This window comes from Lithobates pipiens, unplaced genomic scaffold (genome assembly GCF_037356315.1).
Source record: "Lithobates pipiens isolate NorthernLeopardFrog02 unplaced genomic scaffold, aLitPip1_a1.2 Scaffold_19, whole genome shotgun sequence".
Classification (NCBI taxonomy): Eukaryota; Metazoa; Chordata; class Amphibia; order Anura; family Ranidae; genus Lithobates; species Lithobates pipiens.
Window position 1 is genome coordinate 466,098,935 of NW_027507764.1, and position 22,144 is coordinate 466,121,078.

At 44.0% G+C, this 22,144-nt stretch overlaps 1 protein-coding gene across 1 annotated transcript in view; it reads left to right on the forward strand.

The window, feature by feature from the left end:
- The window catches only part of PREX2 (phosphatidylinositol-3,4,5-trisphosphate dependent Rac exchange factor 2), a 436,082-nt gene that overhangs the window by 335,741 nt on the left and 78,197 nt on the right, over positions 1–22,144 (forward strand). Inside the window, exons 36-37 of the mRNA XM_077492842.1 lie at positions 8,346–8,412; positions 11,968–12,158. Of these exons, the coding sequence (XP_077348968.1) occupies positions 8,346–8,412; positions 11,968–12,158 (258 nt within the window). The remainder of the gene's footprint in view (positions 1–8,345; positions 8,413–11,967; positions 12,159–22,144) is intronic.

Below are 22,144 nucleotides of genomic sequence, written 5' to 3' on the forward strand. Positions count from 1 at the left end.
ATCCGAAGTCACCAACACATCTTCAAACCGGCCTCTTCTTGCAGGCGCTGTTGGATTGGTACCCGCAAATCCTTCTCTGGGAGTGGGAATTGCTCCTCTGCCAGCGCACGCAAAAGCAGAATGCAGCATTTCTCGAAGCAAGGCCTGGAAGTGCTGCATTCTGACAGCCCTCTGCGACGGCGGTAACATTTCCGCCATTTTGTGTTTGTACCGGGGGTCTAAGTACGTTGCCACCCAGTACTGGTCCTTGACCCTCATGCTTTTTATACGGGGGTCCCTATTAAAACACTGGAGCATGAAGGCCCCCATTTGCACTAAAGTGGAAGCGGTGTGGTGGCCTGGCTCCTGCTCATCATCCAGGATAATGTCGTCCTCTTCATTCTCCTCTCCCCATCCTCGCACAACAGGGATCCCAGAAAGGTTTAAAGCATGCTCTTCTTGCTCCTGCTCATCCGCCCCGGCACCATCCTCCTCTGACTCCTCATCAGACTCCTGTTGTTGACTTGTCTCAGATAGAGTAGCCCCCCCTGGGAATTCATCCAGCATTGCGACTTCCTCATCTTCCCGCTCCTGCTCCTCCACAGCCTGATCAATGACACGACGCAATGCACGCTCCAGAAAGAAGGCATAAGGTACCATGTCACTGATGGCGCCATGGCTGCGACTGACCAGTTTGGTGATCTCCTCAAATGGCCGCAGAAGTCTGCATGTGTCGCGCATGAGCAGCCACTGGCGCGGTGAAAAAAAACCCAGCTCCCCAGAACCGTTTCTTTCGCAGAGTTCATACAGGTAGACGTTAACTGCACGTTTCTGCTGGAGCAGCCTATCAAGCATATAGAAGGTTGAGTTCCATCGCGTCGGGCAATCGCAAATAAGACGTCTGACCGGCAGATGGTGTCGCCGCTGAATGTCAGCAAGGCGAGCCATGGCCGTGTAAGATCTTCTGAAATGGGCCGAGATTTTCCTTGCCTGCCGCAAGATGTCCTGGACCCCAGGGTATTTGACAAGGAATCGCTGCACGACCAAGTTTAAGACGTGTGCCATGCACGGCACGTGCGTGATTTTGCCCTGTTTCAATGCGCTAAGCAGATTGGCACCGTTGTCACACACCACTTTACCAACTGTCAAATTGAGCGGTGTTAGCCACTCATCTGCCTGTGAACGCAAAGCTGAAAGGAGTGCCGGGCCAGTGTGGCTCTTTGCTTCCAGGCACAACAGACGCAGCACGGCATGGCAACGTCTCACCTGGCATGTGGAATAGGTTCTGGGGAGCTTGGGCGGTGCAGTGGAAGAGACGCTAGCAGCGGAAAAGGAGGAGGCAGCTGAGGAGGAGAGGGAGGAGGATGGAGTAGGAGGAGGAGAAGAAGAGTCAGGCCTGCATGCAATCCGTGGCGGTAAAACCAAATCTACACGGGTGCCACGGGTTACATGCTTGACGGCCGTCAGAAGGTTCACCCAGTGGGCAGTAAAACTGATATACCTTCCCTGCCCGTGTTTGCTAGACCACGTGTCTGTGGTCAGATGTATCTTGGCACCGACACTGTGTGCCAGAGATACATTCACTTGCCGCTGAACATGGCCATATAGCTCTGGGATGCCCTTCTCTGAGAAATACTTCCTTCCTGGGACCTTCCATTGTGGTGTTCCAATGGCCACAAATTTGCGAAAGGCCTCCGAGTCCACCAGTTTATATGGCAGTAGTTGGCGGGCTATGAGTTCTGACAAGCCAGCCGCCAACCGTTGGGCAAGAGGGTTATCCGGCATCATCATTTTTTTACGCTCAAACATTAGGCCCACGGAAGCCTGCCTTTTTGCAGAAAAATGTGAGCTTGGCGTGATGGAAGGTGGAGTGGAGGACAATTGTGAGGAGAGAGGAGAAGGAGAAGTAGAAGACGAGGCTGGACGGTGAGAGCCTGCAGTGTGGCTTTGTGTGTTCCGTTGCTCCCACTGGGCTCGGTGATGGCTGCTCATGTGCCTTCTTAAGGCGGTCGTCCCTAGGTGAGTATTGGGCTTACCGCGACTAACGCGTTGACTGCAAAGATTGCAGATGGCAACGCTATTGTCAGCAGCGGACACGTTAAAAAAAGCCCACACTGCAGAGCCATGTGCCGGTGTCCTGGGAGCGCCAGATGTGACCGTACATGGTCGATGACTCGCTCCTGATACATTTGCAGTCTGCTTTGTCCCTGCTGTGCAATGTAAGTCATTGCTGCTTCTCCTCCCTATCTGCTGGTCCATATCTCCCTCTGAACTCCCCTCCTCTTCCTCTCTTGTGGGCACCCACGTGACATCACTAGACACGTCATCATCAACGTCACCTTCCCCACCGCTATAAGTAGAGATCTCGGAGTAGGCAGCAACACCGGGGACCAACCTCCTCCTTGGGCTGATCTGGGTACTGGCGTCAGACTGCTGAGTAGCGCTTGTTGCTACCTCCTCTTCCTGATCCAATACCAAGAGTGGCTGCGCATCAGAAATGTCCTCTTGATATGGATCGGAAAATAATTCCAGTGACTCAAGCGGAAGGTATGTGGTGGTGGTGGTGGTGGTCGTGTTGTTGGTGGTAGTGTCTTTGGGGGTGCACATAGCAGAGAGTGAAGAAGAGGGTGCAGATCGAGAGGATGAGGAGGGTGCAGAAGAGTAAGGCTGAGCGAGCCACTCAACCAAGTCTGGTGCATCCTTTAAAGTAATTGAACGCACCTTCTGCAACTTCCCACTTTGGCTCAAGCCTGTTGCTCCTGCCCTACCCCTACCACCCCTGCGGAAGGGCCTGCCTCTTCCTCTGCATGTCATTTTTTAAATGACCCTGTGACAAAACTCTTAGTCCCTATACCGCTGAAGGACTGCTGCAGTATAGGTGAGCGGTCAGCAGTGGTGCACGTCAACCCTATCTATTGTGGACCTATAGCGGTCCTTACAGAACAGCAGACTGTACCGCACTCAAGCCTATGTACCGTAGCACCCTATACCAAGTTACCAGTCCTTATAAGAACTTTTGTGGACCAAGCAGGTTGTGTATTAGTGTTTAGCAGACTGTACGTCAGTCCCTATACCGCTGAAGGACTGCTGCAGTATAGGGCAGCGGTCAGCAGTGGTGCACGTCAACCCTATCTATTGTGGACCGATAGCGGTCCTTACAGAACAGCAGACTGTACCGCACTCAAGCCTATGTACCGTAGCACCCTATACCAAGTTACCAGTCCTTATAAGAACTTTTGTGGAACAAGCAGGTTGTGTGTTAGTGATTAGCAGACTGTACGTCAGTCCCTATACCGCTGAAGGACTGCTGCAGTATAGGTGAGCGGTCAGCAGTGGTGCACGTCAACCCTATCTATTGTGGACCTATAGCGGTCCTTACAGAACAGCAGACTGTACCGCACTCAAGCCTATGTACCGTAGCACCCTATACCAAGTTACCAGTCCTTATAAGAACTTTTGTGGACCAAGCAGGTTGTGTATTAGTGTTTAGCAGACTGTACGTCAGTCCCTATACCGCTGAAGGACTGCTGCAGTATAGGGCAGCGGTCAGCAGTGGTGCACGTCAACCCTATCTATTGTGGACCGATAGCGGTCCTTACAGAACAGCAGACTGTACCGCACTCAAGCCTATGTACCGTAGCACCCTATACCAAGTTACCAGTCCTTATAAGAACTTTTGTGGAACAAGCAGGTTGTGTGTTAGTGATTAGCAGACTGTACGTCAGTCCCTATACCGCTGAAGGACTGCTGCAGTATAGGTGAGCGGTCAGCAGTGGTGCACGTCAACCCTATCTATTGTGGACCGATAGCGGTCCTTACAGAACAGCAGACTGTACCGCACTCAAGCCTATGTACCGTAGCACCCTATACCAAGTTACCAGTCCTTATAAGAACTTTTGTGGAACAAGCAGGTTGTGTATTAGTGTTTAGCAGACTGTACGTCAGTCCCTATACCGCTGAAGGACTGCTGCAGTATAGGGCAGCGGTCAGCAGTGGTGCACGTCAACCCTATCTATTGTGGACCGATAGCGGTCCTTACAGAACAGCAGACTGTACCGCACTCAAGCCTATGTACCGTAGCACCCTATACCAAGTTACCAGTCCTTATAAGAACTTTTGTGGAACAAGCAGGTTGTGTGTTAGTGATTAGCAGACTGTACGTCAGTCCCTATACCGCTGAAGGACTGCTGCAGTATAGGTGAGCGGTCAGCAGTGGTGCACGTCAACCCTATCTATTGTGGACCGATAGCGGTCCTTACAGAACAGCAGACTGTACCGCACTCAAGCCTATGTACCGTAGCACCCTATACCAAGTTACCAGTCCTTATAAGAACTTTTGTGGACCAAGCAGGTTGTGTATTAGTGTTTAGCAGACTGTACGTCAGTCCCTATACCGCTGAAGGACTGCTGCAGTATAGGGCAGCGGTCAGCAGTGGTGCACGTCAACCCTATCTATTGTGGACCGATAGCGGTCCTTACAGAACAGCAGACTGTACCGCACTCAAGCCTATGTACCGTAGCACCCTATACCAAGTTACCAGTCCTTATAAGAACTTTTGTGGAACAAGCAGGTTGTGTGTTAGTGATTAGCAGACTGTACGTCAGTCCCTATACCGCTGAAGGACTGCTGCAGTATAGGTGAGCGGTCAGCAGTGGTGCACGTCAACCCTATCTATTGTGGACCGATAGCGGTCCTTACAGAACAGCAGACTGTACCGCACTCAAGCCTATGTACCGTAGCACCCTATACCAAGTTACCAGTCCTTATAAGAACTTTTGTGGACCAAGCAGGTTGTGTATTAGTGTTTAGCAGACTGTACGTCAGTCCCTATACCGCTGAAGGACTGCTGCAGTATAGGGCAGCGGTCAGCAGTGGTGCACGTCAACCCTATCTATTGTGGACCGATAGCGGTCCTTACAGAACAGCAGACTGTACCGCACTCAAGCCTATGTACCGTAGCACCCTATACCAAGTTACCAGTCCTTATAAGAACTTTTGTGGAACAAGCAGGTTGTGTGTTAGTGATTAGCAGACTGTACGTCAGTCCCTATACCGCTGAAGGACTGCTGCAGTATAGGGCAGCGGTCAGCAGTGGTGCACGTCAACCCTATCTATTGTGGACCGATAGCGGTCCTTACAGAACAGCAGACTGTACCGCACTCAAGCCTATGTACCGTAGCACCCTATACCAAGTTACCAGTCCTTATAAGAACTTTTGTGGAACAAGCAGGTTGTGTGTTAGTGATTAGCAGACTGTACGTCAGTCCCTATACCGCTGAAGGACTGCTGCAGTATAGGGCAGCGGTCAGCAGTGGTGCACGTCAACCCTATCTATTGTGGACCGATAGCGGTCCTTACAGAACAGCAGACTGTACCGCACTCAAGCCTATGTACCGTAGCACCCTATACCAAGTTACCAGTCCTTATAAGAACTTTTGTGGAACAAGCAGGTTGTGTGTTAGTGATTAGCAGACTGTACGTCAGTCCCTATACCGCTGAAGGACTGCTGCAGTATAGGTGAGCGGTCAGCAGTGGTGCACGTCAACCCTATCTATTGTGGACCGATAGCGGTCCTTACAGAACAGCAGACTGTACCGCACTCAAGCCTATGTACCGTAGCACCCTATACCAAGTTACCAGTCCTTTTAAGAACTTTTGTGGACCAAGCAGGTTGTGTATTAGTGTTTAGCAGACTGTACGTCAGTCCCTATACCGCTGAAGGACTGCTGCAGTATAGGGCAGCGGTCAGCAGTGGTGCACGTCAACCCTATCTATTGTGGACCGATAGCGGTCCTTACAGAACAGCAGACTGTACCGCACTCAAGCCTATGTACCGTAGCACCCTATACCAAGTTACCAGTCCTTATAAGAACTTTTGTGGACCAAGCAGGTTGTGTATTAGTGTTTAGCAGACTGTACGTCAGTCCCTATACCGCTGAAGGACTGCTGCAGTATAGGGCAGCGGTCAGCAGTGGTGCACGTCAACCCTATCTATTGTGGACCGATAGCGGTCCTTACAGAACAGCAGACTGTACCGCACTCAAGCCTATGTACCGTAGCACCCTATACCAAGTTACCAGTCCTTATAAGAACTTTTGTGGAACAAGCAGGTTGTGTGTTAGTGATTAGCAGACTGTACGTCAGTCCCTATACCGCTGAAGGACTGCTGCAGTATAGGGCAGCGGTCAGCAGTGGTGCACGTCAACCCTATCTATTGTGGACCGATAGCGGTCCTTACAGAACAGCAGACTGTACCGCACTCAAGCCTATGTACCGTAGCACCCTATACCAAGTTACCAGTCCTTATAAGAACTTTTGTGGAACAAGTGAGTTGTGAATGTTTAGCAGACTGCAGCAGAAGGGCAGCAGTCAAGTATAATATCCTTTCTATATTTGGAAGAAAGAATATTATACATGTACAAGCCTATTACTGTACCACTGATACCAGTCCTGAAAAGAACCTTTGTGGAACTAATAATAACAGCAAGTCTTTAAAATTACCCTCACTGCCTGACAACACTGCTTCCTTCCTGTCCCTATACAAATTGGCAAAAAAAGAGAACGATTAGTGGTTACTGGAACAGCTCTTTTGTGGACCTTGATAGTAACAGCTAATGATGATGATGATGATGATGATGATGAAAGACTAATCTGGCTGTCCCTGTAGCATACACCGTCCTTTCCCTTTCTCTAAACTAACAAAAGACACTCAGGCTGCTGCAAGAATCAGCAGCACAGCAAACCTATCAACACCTAACACCTATACCAGTCCTGAAAAGAACTTTTGTGTACCAAATAGCTAGTGGTTTATCTCTCCCTACTCCAGTCCACACAGGAACCTGTCCCTATCGTAACAGAAGAAAGAATGTAAAATGGCCACCGGATCGGGTGTATTTATAGGTTAGGGGGAATGTACAAGTGTCCATGTGCTGTCATGTCTCAATTGGCTGTCCTGTATCACATGATAAACGTGTCACCAAAGGTTAAAGTTCTTGTATACATTAAACACGTAAGTCCGCCGCGGCGAACGACGGAAAAAGGCGTTCGAACGTGCGGACCGCGAATGTCGGAAATTCGCCGCGAAACGACCGCCGGGCGAACCGTTCGGCCATCACTAGAGGTCAGTGTGGAGTCTTGTATTAGGATAGAGAGGTCAGTGTGGAGTCTTATATCAGGGTATAGAAGTCAGTCTGGAGACTTTTATCAAGGTGTAGTGGCGAAAGAGGGTGGGGAGTTACATGTGGAGTTTTGTAACAGTCAATGGGGGGTCAGTGTGGAGTCATGTATCAGGGTATTGATTTCAGCATGGGGTTGTAGGTTAGGGTATGGATTTAAGCTTGGGGTTATAGGTTAGGGTATGGATATAAGCTTGGGGTTATAGGTTAGGATATGGCTTGCAGCTTAAGGTTATAAGTTAGGTTATGGATTTCAGTGTGGATATTTCGTCAGGATCTGGGAGTCAATAATGAGTCAGGATATGATGATGGTCTGTACTAAGTCATGTGTAAGGGTATAGATATAGAGGTTAGTGTGGAATTTTGTGTCTGGATATGGATATCAGATACAAATTGTGTATTTGGGTATGGAGGTTAGTGTTGAATCTTGTGTCAGGGTGTTCATGTCAGGATGGAGTCTACATTAATGAAAGTGATGTTAGTGTTGAGCTTTATGTCAAGATATGGGTGTCAGTGAGAAGTGTTTTGTCAGGATATGGATGTTGGTGTTGAATTTTGGGCAAGGGAATGGATGTCACTGAGGAGTTGTGCATAGTGTGTTGATGTCTGTGTGGAATTGTGTGTGAGGGTATAAATGTCACTGAGAATTTATATGTGAGTATGGAAATCAGTGTGGAATCCTGTCTCAGTGTAAGAATGAGGAGATGAGTATTGGGTTAAAGATGTCAGTGTGGCATTATTGTTCAGAATATAGATTTCAAAAATAATAATAATAATAATAAAAATAAGATTACTAGCAGTCACACAGATTTAAAAAGCAGGACAGCTACAAGTACATGACTATAGCATACCTAGAAAATGCCCATGTGGCAGCATTGCCATCAGCCACACTCCTATGAGGTATAAAGAGAATAGACTATGAGTTTAGCCCCTCAATGGATTTAGGCAGTAAAAGGGTGTCATATCATTTAATGAACATTTTTTGTATCTGGAAACTGGTTATTTGCAAAAATGTGAACGACACTGGAATGCAAATTCTTAAATGTTAAGTCCACTGAAATTTTATAAATGGTTGATTTATATTTTATAATTTATGTCATTTTCAGTTTAAATTATATACATTATATTTATATATTTAACTTTGAACTGGCTTCCAATATTAACTATTCATGTATTGGTGTCTTTCTCAGGGCTTTTTACTTGGATAAGACAAACCTTCCTCCAAATACCACATCTAAAGCAGCTTTCATTGACAAGGTAAATGATCCATACTATTACATTGCTGTTGCTAAACGACGTTTAGGAGCAGTTAGGTATTTTTTTCAACTGCTCCTGAACTCTCCTCTGTTATCTTATCAGTACATGTACACAGGGTCATTTATAGTAGTTTCTAAGAAGTTGAGTTTAGAGGCCTTTTTTGGAAAGCAAAAAAATTCGTTTAGAGGCATTTCAAGCGCCAAACACTTCTAAACACGGTAACTTGCATTTAGCGGTGTTTTGTTTACAGCCGTTGTTCATTTTTGCCTATTTTGAAAAAAAATAAAGAATATTTTTTCTTTTTCAAAAGCTTCTAAACACAAGCGTGCCATGTAAACGCGGCAAGATGGACTTTTTTTAACGTGGGTTACAATCTGTCAAATGAAATCATCTGGGGGAGGTTGTAAATACGTCCCGTGTACATCAAGCCTTAGGATGAAACCCTGCATAATTCAGTATGATCTATGTGCAGACCAATTTCTTGTGCAGCCTTTGTTTCTGTATAGGCACACCACTAACCAAGAGGGGTTTTGGGCATTTTCTAGAAAGAATCCAGGGGAATTCTGAAAAGTGTAGACTGCTAAGGTGGAGTGCAAGCGGGTGCATTAGGACTAGAAGAGAGATAGCCGAAGCCAGTAATTTTGGCAAGGATACTGCTGCTGATGGCTTAATCTAATGCCGCTTACACACGATCTGACTTTTTGGCGGACTTGATCCGGCGGACCAGAGTCCGTCAGACAATTTGATCGTGTGTGGGCTCCAGCAGACTTCTTCTTCCCAAAAGTCCGGCAGACCTAGAAATAAGACTGGCTTCAAATTTGTCCGCTGGACTCGGCTTTTAGCGGACAACACGTTTGTGTGCTAGTCTGACGGATTGAAACAGACGCTAGGGCAGCTATTGGCTACTGGCTATGAACTTCCTTATTCTACGTCATCACGTTCGAATCCGTCTGACTTTTGGAGTGATCGTGTGAGGCCAAGTCCGTTTGTTTGAAAGTCCGGCAGACCTCTGTCCGTTGGATTGTATGCCGGACCAAGTCCGTTGGAAAGTCCGGTCGTGTGTGTGCGGCATAAGAATAAAGTTGAGAATAAAAATTCAAACAGCTATAAATACTGAGTTAGCACTGTGGCACAAGGGTATTTATTTGCAGCAAGGCATCACATGGGTCTTAAGCCATTTTAATGCATGTTTAATCTCTGGACCCTGTATTCTCAACTGAATTGAGCATAAAATCAATATAAGATCCCCACTGAAAGAGCTTTGCCAACAAAAATGACAGACTACTTTTTATTTAGACCTTTAAATTTGACCTTTTTAATGCGTTTATTTGTTTGCCTGTTATCAGCTTATTGGTAACAATCCTATTAACCACTTTCAGACCGGACCAATTTGCTGGTCAAAGACCAGACCACTTTTTGCGATTCGGCACTGCGTCGCTTTAACTGACAATTGCGCGGTCGTGCGACGTGGCTCCCAAACAAAATTGACGTCCTTTTTTTCCCACAAATAGAACTTTCTTTTGGTGGTATTTGATCACCCCTGCGGTTTTTATTTTTTGCGCTATAAACAAAAATAGAGCGACAATTTTGAAAAAAACGCATTATTTTTTACTTTTTGTTATAATAAATATCCCCCAAAAATATATAAAAAAACATTTTTTTCCCTCAATTTAGGCCGATACGTATTCTTCTACATATTTTTGGTTAAAAAAATCGCAATAAGCGATTATTGATTGGTTTGCGCAAAAGTTATAGCGTTTACAAAATAGGGATAGTTTTATAGCATTTTTATTAATAATTTTTTATTATTTTTTTTTTTACTAGTAATGGCGGTGATCAGCGATTTTTATTGTGACTGCGACATTGTCAGGGACCCATCGGACATTTTTGACACATTTTTGGGACCATTGTCATTTATACAGTAATCACTGCTATATAAATGCAGTGATTCCTGTGTAAATGACACTGGCAGTGAAGGGGTTAACCAGTGGGTGGCAGTGTAGGGGTTAAGTGTTCCTAGGGGTGTGTTACTAACTGTGGGGGGGTTGGGCTTTCATTTAGTGTACACTGATCTCTGCTCCAATCACATGGAGCAGAGATCAGCGTCACTAGTTGCTAGGCAGAATGGAAAAATGTTGTTTACACAGCATTTCCTCCATTCGGCCGCTCCGTGAGACGATCGCGGGGATGCCCGCGGCGATCGAGTCCGCGGGTCCCGCGACCGGACTCACGGGGGTCCCGACCAGCGCGGGAGCGCGCCGCCGGCGGCGCGCTCCCGATGGCAGGGCGGCATCGAATATTGGACGTACCTGTACGCCAATATGCCTGCCCGTGCCATTCTGTCGACGTACATCGTCGTGCGCTGGTCGGGAAGTGGTTAACATGTTATTGTTAAAAAAAAAACAGTTTTTAGAGTTTTATCCTTTGTATATGTACATGTTGGCAGACCTGTGTGGTCATTGTATAAAGCAGGGGGTCTCTAAACGTTCTAAACAAAGGGCCGGTTTACTGTACATCAAACTTCAGAGGGGCCAGAATGTAGGTGGGAGTAGAAAATTTGTTGGCATCCGTGGGAGTAAACAATGCTTGGTATTAGGGGTAGGAATAATGTCCCTTTGTTGGTATTTGTGAGAGGATAAGTGCCCAATCTTTGGTGTCAGTGGGAGGAATAGTGCCCCAACATTGGTCAGCGAAAAGGAATAGTGCCCCAGTATGGGTGTCAGTGTGAGGAATAGGGCCCCAATGTTGGTGTCAATGAGAGAAATAGTGCCCCATCGTTGGTGTCAGTGGAAGGAATAGTGCCTTATTGTTGGCGTTAGTGGGAGGAATAGTGCCCCATCATGCCCCATCATTGGTGTTAGTGTGAGGAATAGTGCACCGTTATTTGTGCCAGTGGGAAAAATGTGTCCCATCCTAGGTGTCAATAGGAGGAATAATGGCCCCCATTGTTGGTGTCAGTGACAGAAATTATGCCCTATTCGTTTTGTCAGTGGGGTAATTAGTGCTTTTTTATCAGAGGGAAGAATAGTACCCCAAGAGCCAGATAAAGATAAGCAAAGGGCCACATTTGGACCCCGAGCCGCAGTTTGGACACCATTGGTATAAAGCACAGCACAGTGATTGCAATTAGCTGACTAATCTCTCTACATATATCTGCATATAATCAAAATATACCATCCAGGTTACTTATCATGTACTTGAATTTCACACAGCAGCCATTCAGGAAGGACGCCTATTGCAGTGTCGGACATATAAGTCAAAGTCATCTGTATATGAAATTTGCTCAAAAAATATGCACAATGATTAAAACTATTTGGGAAAAAAAAAACTTTTAGGCAACCTTCAAATAATCACTTGAAATTAGTACTCATTGACAAGACATGGAAATGGTAGATTTAAACAACATGGTGGTTGTTTCTTCACTAATCCCAAAGTATACGAGAGTGAGCATGTGAGGGACATAACCAGAAGTGTGATGCATAAGATAAGTAGGAATTGTTTTATGGTAGTGTGTGCATAAAGTAAATGCTTTTTTTCTTTCAATTTTCTTTGTAGCTGATGAGGCCATTAAATGCTTTGGATGAACTGTACCGTCTGGTAGATTCCTTTATTCACTCCAAACGTACAGCAGCCTGTGCCTACACAGCTTGTGGTGCCTCAGGAGTTGGACTGCTGTCTGTGTCTTCAGAACTTTGTAACCGGCTTGGAGCCTGCCACATAATAATGTGCAATAGTGGGGTGCACAGGTAAGTACATGAGCTATAATTTTTTGCTGAATATTTTTTTTTTTTTTTTTATGAGCATGTCTGAAGTTTTTTTTTATTCTAAGCATTAAAAGTTAAGCATTCCAGGATTTAAAAGTTAATGAAGTTGCATACAATGCATCCATCATATCAGATAACCTAATCAATATATATAGTAACCATACATTAAAACTGCACTCAGGGAATTAGAAAAATTTTAAATATGCTGTTTCAGAGATGGCAATAAAAAGACCTTAAACAGGCTCTTACCCCTATACTGTCCTATCCAAATTAAGTAAAAAGCTTTGGCTATAGTTAGGCTTTGATCTGAGTTTTGTATAATCCAGTGTGATATGATTCTGTGCTCCATAGCCTCACTCTCATGTCACAGTGTATGTGATTCGAATTTTCTTCTAAATTCCAGCTACCAATATACAATTAATGTCCCTCTTTTGCAGAAAACAAAAAGCTTTTTCTATGTTCTAGGGCAGGTTTTACCTCGGCCTCCAGTTTCTTGCACAGAAAACTCCCTGCACCTGCCCTTTCCCTCCAGGAGATTGTTCCCACCCACTGCTGTAGTTACATGCAATAAATGTCAGTGAGCACCATTCTCACTGAATACATACCCAGTATTTTCCTCTTTTGATTGACCATGTTGTACCTTACCTTCTTCTTGCATATGTTATTCACTACGCAGAGTGGAGTTTATGTGGAGCAGAGCTGTAGTATTGAAAACAGGAGTAGTGAGACCCTAGAAGTTTGTAAAGCTCACCATACACTATTCTTCTTTAGATTTGCCATCAATTGTGTAGTTCCAAGGCCTGCCTGATTGGATACAGAGTGTTTGGATAGATAGGTGTGTCCGCCTACTATATAGTTTTGGTAAATCTAAGGCAGGCATAATATTGTAAATTTTTTTTAGTTAAACAAAAATGTGTCGATTCCCCCATCCACACATTCGATGTGGATGGAGGAATGACTCCCACTGACTTATTGTGCAAGAGGATACAATAATTAATGTTGCTGGCTATAGCCGGTCGCACCAATCGTTCAGGAAAAAACAGACAGGCTTGTTGTACACAAGACAATTAACCACTTGACGACCGGGCCATAGCCGAAAGACGGCTACAGCGCGGTCGGCTTATTCTGGGTGGATGTCTGTGGAACATCCTCCCAGAATGTTGCTCTTGCACGCTCCCGCAAACATCCATGACCGCCGGCTCTGGAAGACCCGGCGCATCACCGATTGCGGTAAATTGCTCCATCAAATGACAGAGCGATCACTTGTAATGTCATGACACCAGTTCCTCCCTCCCCTCTCTGTACCGATCTGTACAGTGCGAGGGGAGAGGGGGAGAGATCATTTTTAGCAGCTCTGTGGGCTGGATCTGTAGTGCACTCAGCGCTGCTCTGTGCCCATACTGTGCAATACTCTGCCAATACTCTGAATTAATGTGCAATACTGTACAATACTCTGCCCATACTCTGCAATAATGTGCAATACCCTGCCAATACTCTGCAATACCCGCCAATACCCGCCAATACCCGCCAATACTCGCCAATACTCGCCAATACTCTGCCAATACTCGCCAATAAATTTTAACAGAAACAAAGATTTTTTATTTATTTTTTACCGAATTTTCCGTCTTTTTTGATTACTAGTGCAAAAAATAAAAAACCCAGCGGTTATTAAATACCACCAAAAGAAAGCTCTATTTGTGTGAAAAAAAAAATTCATATGGGTACAGTGTTGCATGACTGAGTAATTGTCATTCAAAATGTGAGAGCTCTGAAAGCTGAAAATTGATCTGGTTAGGAAGGGGTTTTAAGTACCCAGTTGTCAAATGGTTAATAAAGTCCATATAGCCCATACATGGATCCAAATATGGTCAGTCCCTGCTGAACCCATGGATTTTCCACCTTTAAACAGCTAAAATTAACTAGTTGTGCTTTCAGTTCCATTAATTGTTAATGACATCCCAAATATGGGAGCAAACATGCATTTTTCCGTGTGAAAAATGCACAGTAAAAAACATGCGAACAGCAACATGCTAAAATGTCCCACAAGCTACTTTGTTGCGTGTTGGACAGACCATTGAAATCATTGTGCTGCCCTATGTGTGCCCCACTACACTACGTGTGGACGGAGCCTAAGGCTCCATTCACACTTGTGTGACTCCAAAGTCCCATGACTTTAGATTGCAACTTGGGTGCGACTTTGGCTTTGACCAATGATAATGGACAACTGTTGCACAACTGTCGCATGTAATTTCATTGTGACAGTTGAGGGCTGTCATTGAAGTCTATGGCTACTTTAAGTCGCATAGACATGAATGGTACTAATTATAAAACGTTGTGTGTAACTAGTCATGTAACTTTGATGTCTAAAGTCGCACGACAAGTCGCACAAGTCTGAATGGAGCCTTAAAGTGTATTACCTAAAACAGGCCAGAATTACAGCCTGAAAAGAGTAGCACCGCATCCCAACTACAGAAGCAAATGCATAATACAAAAGGACAAAGAGGGACCTTTTAGGTGCCACACACAGCCTCAGAAATTGGACACACAACTTCTTAAAATACAAATGTTTAATTTTACACAATTTATGATAAAAAGAATCCATAAAAATCAATGGTGTGATTAATATTCCATATATCAAATCCTAAAGTGCTAGTCTCTGGTAACAAAGCTGCACTTCCTATGTAAATATACACCCCAGTATGAGGATTCAAAGCATATAAATGTATACAGTAAATTTGCTATTGGGAACTGGGGCAATTGTATGAAATGCAAAAAGGTATCCTCAGGTCCAGACTAATTTCACAGTTTAAAACTTAATCAGGTAATCCAATACACCAAAGGATAAACAAATATTAGTGTGCAATAACAGTAATCCTAACTTCATGTGATGTCATAGCAAGTCATCAACAACACATTGAAGTTGTGTACTCACATTTTCACATTAGAGTATAAGTATTGGAGTAGCACTGCATCTCAGACAGGAACCTCTTTAAACCACCCCACATGGGATAGGAAATGGATGGCAATGGAGCACCCCCTGGTGACCAGTCAGCCAAACTACAAGAAATGTATCTGATAAACATCGTGAGATGTATTTTCAGTCCAAAGGTGACTTGGCAAATGAGATGGGGATCATGATGACGGCTGGGAAACAGAAGCCATTTGTGCCAAAAGGACGATAGTGAGGAGGGCACCACTGTAAAAAGACAACAACGTAAAGTGATTGTAAACGAACACCTTGTAAAACAACCCATTCCATTTAAAATAGAAATGAATGGCAATTTTTTTTTGCATAGATATAAAAAAATAAAAATAACATTCTGAATACCTTTTTTTCCCCATATTATGATCACATTCCCTCTGTTCTCAGCAGCACACTTAGCTTCCCATTGAATGGCTGTCTGAAGGACAAGTCTGAAGCAATACAAAGAGAACAGGATACTTTCTCATACAAGTACATGATACAGCAGACACATATATAAGTGCGGTGGAGTATAAGAACATCCCAAAGGGATATCTATATATCGGATATATCAGAATACCCACACACACACACATCTGGCCTAAGATGGCTGCAAGGGTTAGACTCCACCCCCACGCTCGCTGATGCCAGCTTCCGATGTGGCCAAGGGAGTGGGTAGGTTTGCCTCTAGGAATAAGTGTAAAGGCTCTGCACTTCTTATTTACATATTGTCTCTAGGAATGTGCAGCCCCATTGCACATGACCATACTTCCCTTTTAATATTTTCCCACCTCTGAGATCTGAGATGGGGAATGCTAATCTACACCTGGTGGTTAAACCCTGAGTTCGCTCTGCTGACCGCCTGCCCACCATTATGTTTCACCAGTGGGCTGAGACAGACCATGCAGCTAAATTCAACCTTCCTGTGGTGGTCAAGTGTGCCCAATTCTTACTTACCACTTTGAGAGGTGTCATACCATGTGGCAACAGACAAACCGCTTTTTTTGCTGCATTTTGGTTTTTCCGGAGATCTTTTAGCGCATGACACATCACATAATTTAGTTATGGCACCAGCTCCTATGGATTAAATTGCATGATGTCTTAGCCCTTGTACACACGGTCGGACATTCCGACGGAAAATGTCCGATCGGACCGTGTTGTCGGATAATCTGACCACATGTGGGCTCCATCGGACTGTTTCCTTCAGAATATCCGACCAACAAAGTTTTAGAGGGGGCTTAAAACTTTCCGACAACATGATCCGATCATTCTTTGTCCGATTGTGTGTAGAGAATTCCGATCGGACAAAGTGCCACGTATGCTCAGATCAAATTCCTAGACCAAAGCTATTGGCTACTAGCCTGAACGTAGTCCCATCGTAACGAAATAACGCCACGTCACCACGTTCTGAACGGTCGGATTTTCCGACAACTTTGTCCGACCGTGTGTATGCAACAGTTTCGGACAAAATCCGTCGGACAAAATCCAACGGATTTGGTTGTTAGAATGTCCGATCGTGTGTACAAGGGCTTATACATGTTTAACGTGCAAGATAGCTGCTTCCTCTGAGCGTGGGTGACAGTTACATTTTAAATAACCAAAACAGTAATGTATTTATATTTAAAAAAAATTATCTTAGTGGCATGGTGTGAAAACTAGTACAAAACTAGCAATTTTTGTCAGCTTGTGAACTAGATAATTTAGAATATAATGTTTACATAAATTATAGCGCATTGCAACAGCAAATAATTGCAAGTAATTAGGGGCAGCCCATGCTAGTGTTTGTTTTCTTGCATTCATTTGTCCATACTTGTTAGGTGTAATGTTCATTGTTGAAAGGAAATGTGAAGAACTTGCATTGGTAATATAGTAATGCTGTTGTGTTATGGTATTTAATATTCATGTCTCCATGAATCTGTGTATACAAGTAGGACATTGTGCTCTGAGCTTGGTGATGTGCCCAGTACACAAACAGTAAACATATGCACAGAAAATGATGTTTGCTTGCCTTCACCACTCATTACAATAGTAAACTGGAAGCATTAAGACTGTTTTGATGCCACACTAATTTCTAAAATTCGTTGTTTAAACTGGGTTAAAACTGTAAGTGTTCTTGTTTCTTCCCATTAGCTGTAAGGATGTGCAGACTTTGAATTACTAGTGACAGTGTGCTTTCCATTAACACTGGATTTACCATTTGATGTATGCACATAGTCTTAGATAAAATTTTAATTAATCTGCGACAAACCAGCTCATGTTTAAAGCTTATCTAAACCCCAAAAACACATGTTTAACCACTTCAGCCCCGGAAGAATTTACCCCCTTCCTGACCAGAGCACTTTTTGCGATTCGGCACTGCTTCTTTTCAACTGACAGTTGCGCGGTCATGCGACGTGGCTCCCAAACAAAATTGATCTATTTTTTTCCCCACAAATAGAGCTTTCTTTTGGTGGCATTTGATCACCTCTGTGGTTTTTATTTTTTGCGCTATAAACAAAACAAAAGCGTAAATTTTGAAAAAAAACGCATTATTTTTTACTTTTTGGTATAATAAATATCCCCAACAAAAACATTATTTTCCCTCAGTTTAGGCCGATACGTATTCTTCTACATATTTTTGGTAAAAAAAAAAAAATTGCAATAAGTGTTTATTGATTGGTTTGCGCAAAAGTTATAGCGTCTACAAAATAGGGGATAGTTTTATGGCATTTTTATTGATAATTTTTTTTTTACTAGTAATGGTGGCGATCAGCGTTTTTTATGGTGACTGTGAAATTATGGCGGACACATCGGACAATTTTGACATATTTTTGGGACCCTTGGCATTAATACAGTGATCAGTGCTAAAAAATTGCATTAATTACTGTAAAAATGTCACTGGCAGTGAATGGGTTAACCACTAGGTGGCACTGTAGGGATTAAGTGTGCCCTAGGGAGTGATTCTAACTGTGGGGGGGAGGGGCTGTGTGTGACACGTCATTGATCAGCTCTCCCGATTACAGGGAGCGCTGATCAGTGTCTTTAGGCAGAACAGGGAGATGCTTGTTTTACATTTCCCCGTTCTTCCTCACCGTGAGACGATTGCGGGTATCCCTGCGGACATCGGGTCTGCGGGACCCGCGATCACGGTCACAGAGCTCCTGGTGGCGCGCCCACAAGCCGCCTCTTAAAGGGCCACATACAGGTACGTTAATCTGCCTGTACGTGCTCTTCTGCCACAGTATATCTGCGTGAGGCGATTAAAATATTGCAGCTTACGATACTTAGATGAAGTGTTTGCATTATTTCTCTTTTACCTTTATTTTCACCCGATAATCCTGCAAATAAAATACTTCCTCCCAATGGGTGGCTATGCTCACTTTTCCACACTATCTATAGAGAATACCAAGGTGGCTAACCGGTTGGACTTCAGGCACGCTTGCCTTTGTCCATCTTTATAAGATCTGGGTTGATGGGATTAGTAGTGTACACTACACAAGAAAAATGACATTGTTTTTGCTGTCTGCTCAGCACGCAGGAAGTGACGAGGGCACTGCAAGATCAATAAAACGACTAGCCTATCTTAAATAAAAATTAAGGTGCCTTGTGCTATGTTGATAATATTAAGAAAAAAAAAAAAAAAACTGATTTGAACTTGCTCCACCAAGTTAGTCCAAAAAAACAGAGAGTATCCAGTGTATTATAAAACATAAATTCCAGAAATCATGTGTTTATATATCAACATAAGTAACTCTAAGTAAAAGGGGAAAATATTCCATAAAGTGCAAATGTCTTATATTAAAACGTGCAATTCATAGTGCATGTTTACAAAAAGTTGGTAAGATACAGTCTTTAGTGAAATTAAATGAAGTGCCAGTGATTATTAGTTCCGTAATCTTCTTAATACAAAAAAATTAAATATGTATATAAAACAGTCTATATGTGAGCTGAAATAGGTGCTCAGTGACTTATTCAGTGCTTCTCAAAAAAACAGGTGCCAGCAATCGTGTTGTAATTTCTGTGTCTCCAGTATACACGGCACACTAGGTAAAATGGCCCCTTACCTTACTGCTGTAAGGTAAACAGCAAATCAAGCAGCCAAAACAAGGGTCCAGGGATTCTATCCCAATTCCTAGCAGGTGGATATTGGCCCCCTCAGGTAGGTTTTTTTCCCCTCAGATAGTTTCCATATAGATCTTTGGCTTCAGTGTAACTCCCAGAGGTCTTACTGCTGTAAGGTAAACAACAAATCAAGCAGCCAAAACAAGGGTCCAGGGATTCTATCCCAATTCCTAGCAGGTGGATATTGATGAAGTCACGTGACTAGTGACGATACGCGTCGGAACGAGGATACCGGAAGTGACGTTCGTATACACGAGCGGAATGCTCGTCCGTTTTTAAAGCTGTATTTTATCGTATGTTTGTGAGTACCTCTTTTTATATATCGTTATAATAAATTTTACGAACGTACTTCACCATCCGAGTGTACCTCTATCTTTCCTATGAGACCTCTGGGAGTTACACTGAAGCCAAAGATCTATATGGAAACTATCTGAGGGAAAAAAAACCTACCTGAGGGGGCCAATATCCACCTGCTAGGAATTGGGATAGAATCCCTGGACCCTTGTTTTGGCTGCTTGATTTGCTGTTTACCTTACAGCAGTAAGGTAAGGGGCCATTTTACCTAGTGTGCCGTGTATACTGGAGACACAGAAATTACAACACGATTGCTGGCACCTGTTTTTTTGAGAAGCACTGAATAAGTCACTGAGCACCTATTTCAGCTCACATATAGACTGTTTTATATACATATTTAATTTTTTTGTATTAAGAAGATTACGGAACTAATAATCACTGGCACTTCATTTAATTTCACTAAAGACTGTATCTTACCAACTTTTTGTAAACATGCACTATGAATTGCACGTTTTAATATAAGACATTTGCACTTTATGGAATATTTTCCCCTTTTACTTAGAGTTACTTATGTTGATATATAAACACATGATTTCTGGAATTTATGTTTTATAATACACTGGATACTCTCTGTTTTTTTGGACTAACTTGGTGGAGCAAGTTCAAATCAGTTTTTTTTTTTTTTTTTTCTTAATATTATCAACATAGCACAAGGCACCTTAATTTTTATTTAAGATAGGCTAGTCGTTTTATTTCTTCCAGTATTAGGCTCTTTATTTATATCTAGTTCAGGTAGCGCAACACCATCTGTTTGATTTTCATTTTATTATCTGGGGGTTAGGGTTCATACCCCTGTCGGTAGTTTGCTGCAACCTATCCTTTTAAATAGTTTAGGCCCTTGACGACAGCGCGGGGATACCTTAACCCAAATTACTGCAAGATCAATACTTTCTTTACTCGCTGTACTTTCATACCATGCTAATTACATTTTTGAATAAAACCTTTCTATTTTTTTACATACCTTTTTCTAGACCCAGTGATCTCATCGCTGTGTCTGTGTGCTTATCTCTGCAATGCATGCAGTTTATGTATGGTGGGAAGGATCAGTAGGGTTCTGTACATCAAAACATTCCTCAAAACAATCATCCCACCCTTTCCCAGTAATTCTCTCAAAACCCCTCAGCCATGATTCATGCAGTGGGCTGGCACTTGAAAGCAGTGAAAGCAGTGACGGCTGGTGCTAAATATTTCGAGGGGTGTATACGAAAGTCGGCGATCACAGCAAGGAACTGCCCCCCCCCCCCCCACATGGGAGACAAACGGCGGACTGGATAGCCACAAACAAACCAATGCCCCCCTCCCCGGGTTTTGGACGAGAAGGTGGTGTCGAAGACTAACCTTAACATAGGAGTCAGGGGGAATGAAGAGCTTGGCTCTTCACCCCGCCCGCCCTTTTTTTTAAAGCCAGTTACAGCCCCAGGTTCTAATCATGTGCTTCAAAAAAACAAAAACATGATTGGAATCCATGCTTCCAGTGCCCTGCATGTATATTAAGGGCTGGGCGCATGGAATAGAGAGGCGGCACCCCTGCCCCCTTATGGATGGGCTGCTACTGCTTGAAAGGGCTTATGTAAATATCAAAATGCAGTCTTAATCTGTATGAAGACTGGCCTAGTAAATGCATGCATGTGATGCTGAGTCTCCATGATTGAAAGAAGTTAAGTTGTTCTAAAGCCTTTTTCTTTTTCTTTAAAATTATAAATACATCATACTTACCTGCTCTGTGTAATGGTTTTGCACAGATCAGCCCCGATCCTTCCCTTCTCGGGCACCCCACGACACTTCTGGCCCCTCCTCCTTGCCGAATGCAGCTTGCTCTGGGGGGAATTGTGCATGCTCACTCCCAAGCTGCCTCTGTATGTCTATGGGAAACACAGTATGGTTCAGTCTCGCCCCTGTTCTCTCCTCACTGACTTAGACAATGGCTCCCACTGCTGCGTCTAAGCCAATCAGGAGAGAAAGTCTTGGAAGAGCTTTAGCTCTTGTGCACAGCGCTGGATCAGGATCAGACTCAGGTAAGTATTAGGGTGGCTGCGGGTGGAGCCGCACCCTGAAAGTTTTTTACTTTCATGCATGGAATGCATGAAGGTAAAAAAAACCTTCAGCCATTAGAACCACTTTAAATCCAATAAATGGGGCAGGCCAGGAAAAGAAGGCTATTTGTTCGGGAGGAGTCAAAGGTTATTCCCACCTGGGGCTGTGGCCTGGGTGGATGGGTGTCAAACAGCTCCAGGCAACTAGGCCTGAAGCCTGAGGCCTATCCAGGAGTCCTACTGGCTGCTAGGTTCATGTGGGGCCTATCCAGTAATTCAAGGTTCCGCAAAGGAGGAGCAGCAAAGGTTAAGCCTGAGGCCCGGAGCAGAACCAATGTGTTAAAGGCTCAGCCTGAGGGAAGCCTGTACATTGCTGGAGGTAAAGGAGAAGCAGTTGCCGGAGGGACAACCACTCCTGTTACCAGAGGGAAGTTTGGAAGGGATGAAGTTCTAAAGAACTTGGTGACCAACGCATGGCGGCACCGCTCCAGTGTGAAAGCCCTCAATTTAAAACCTGA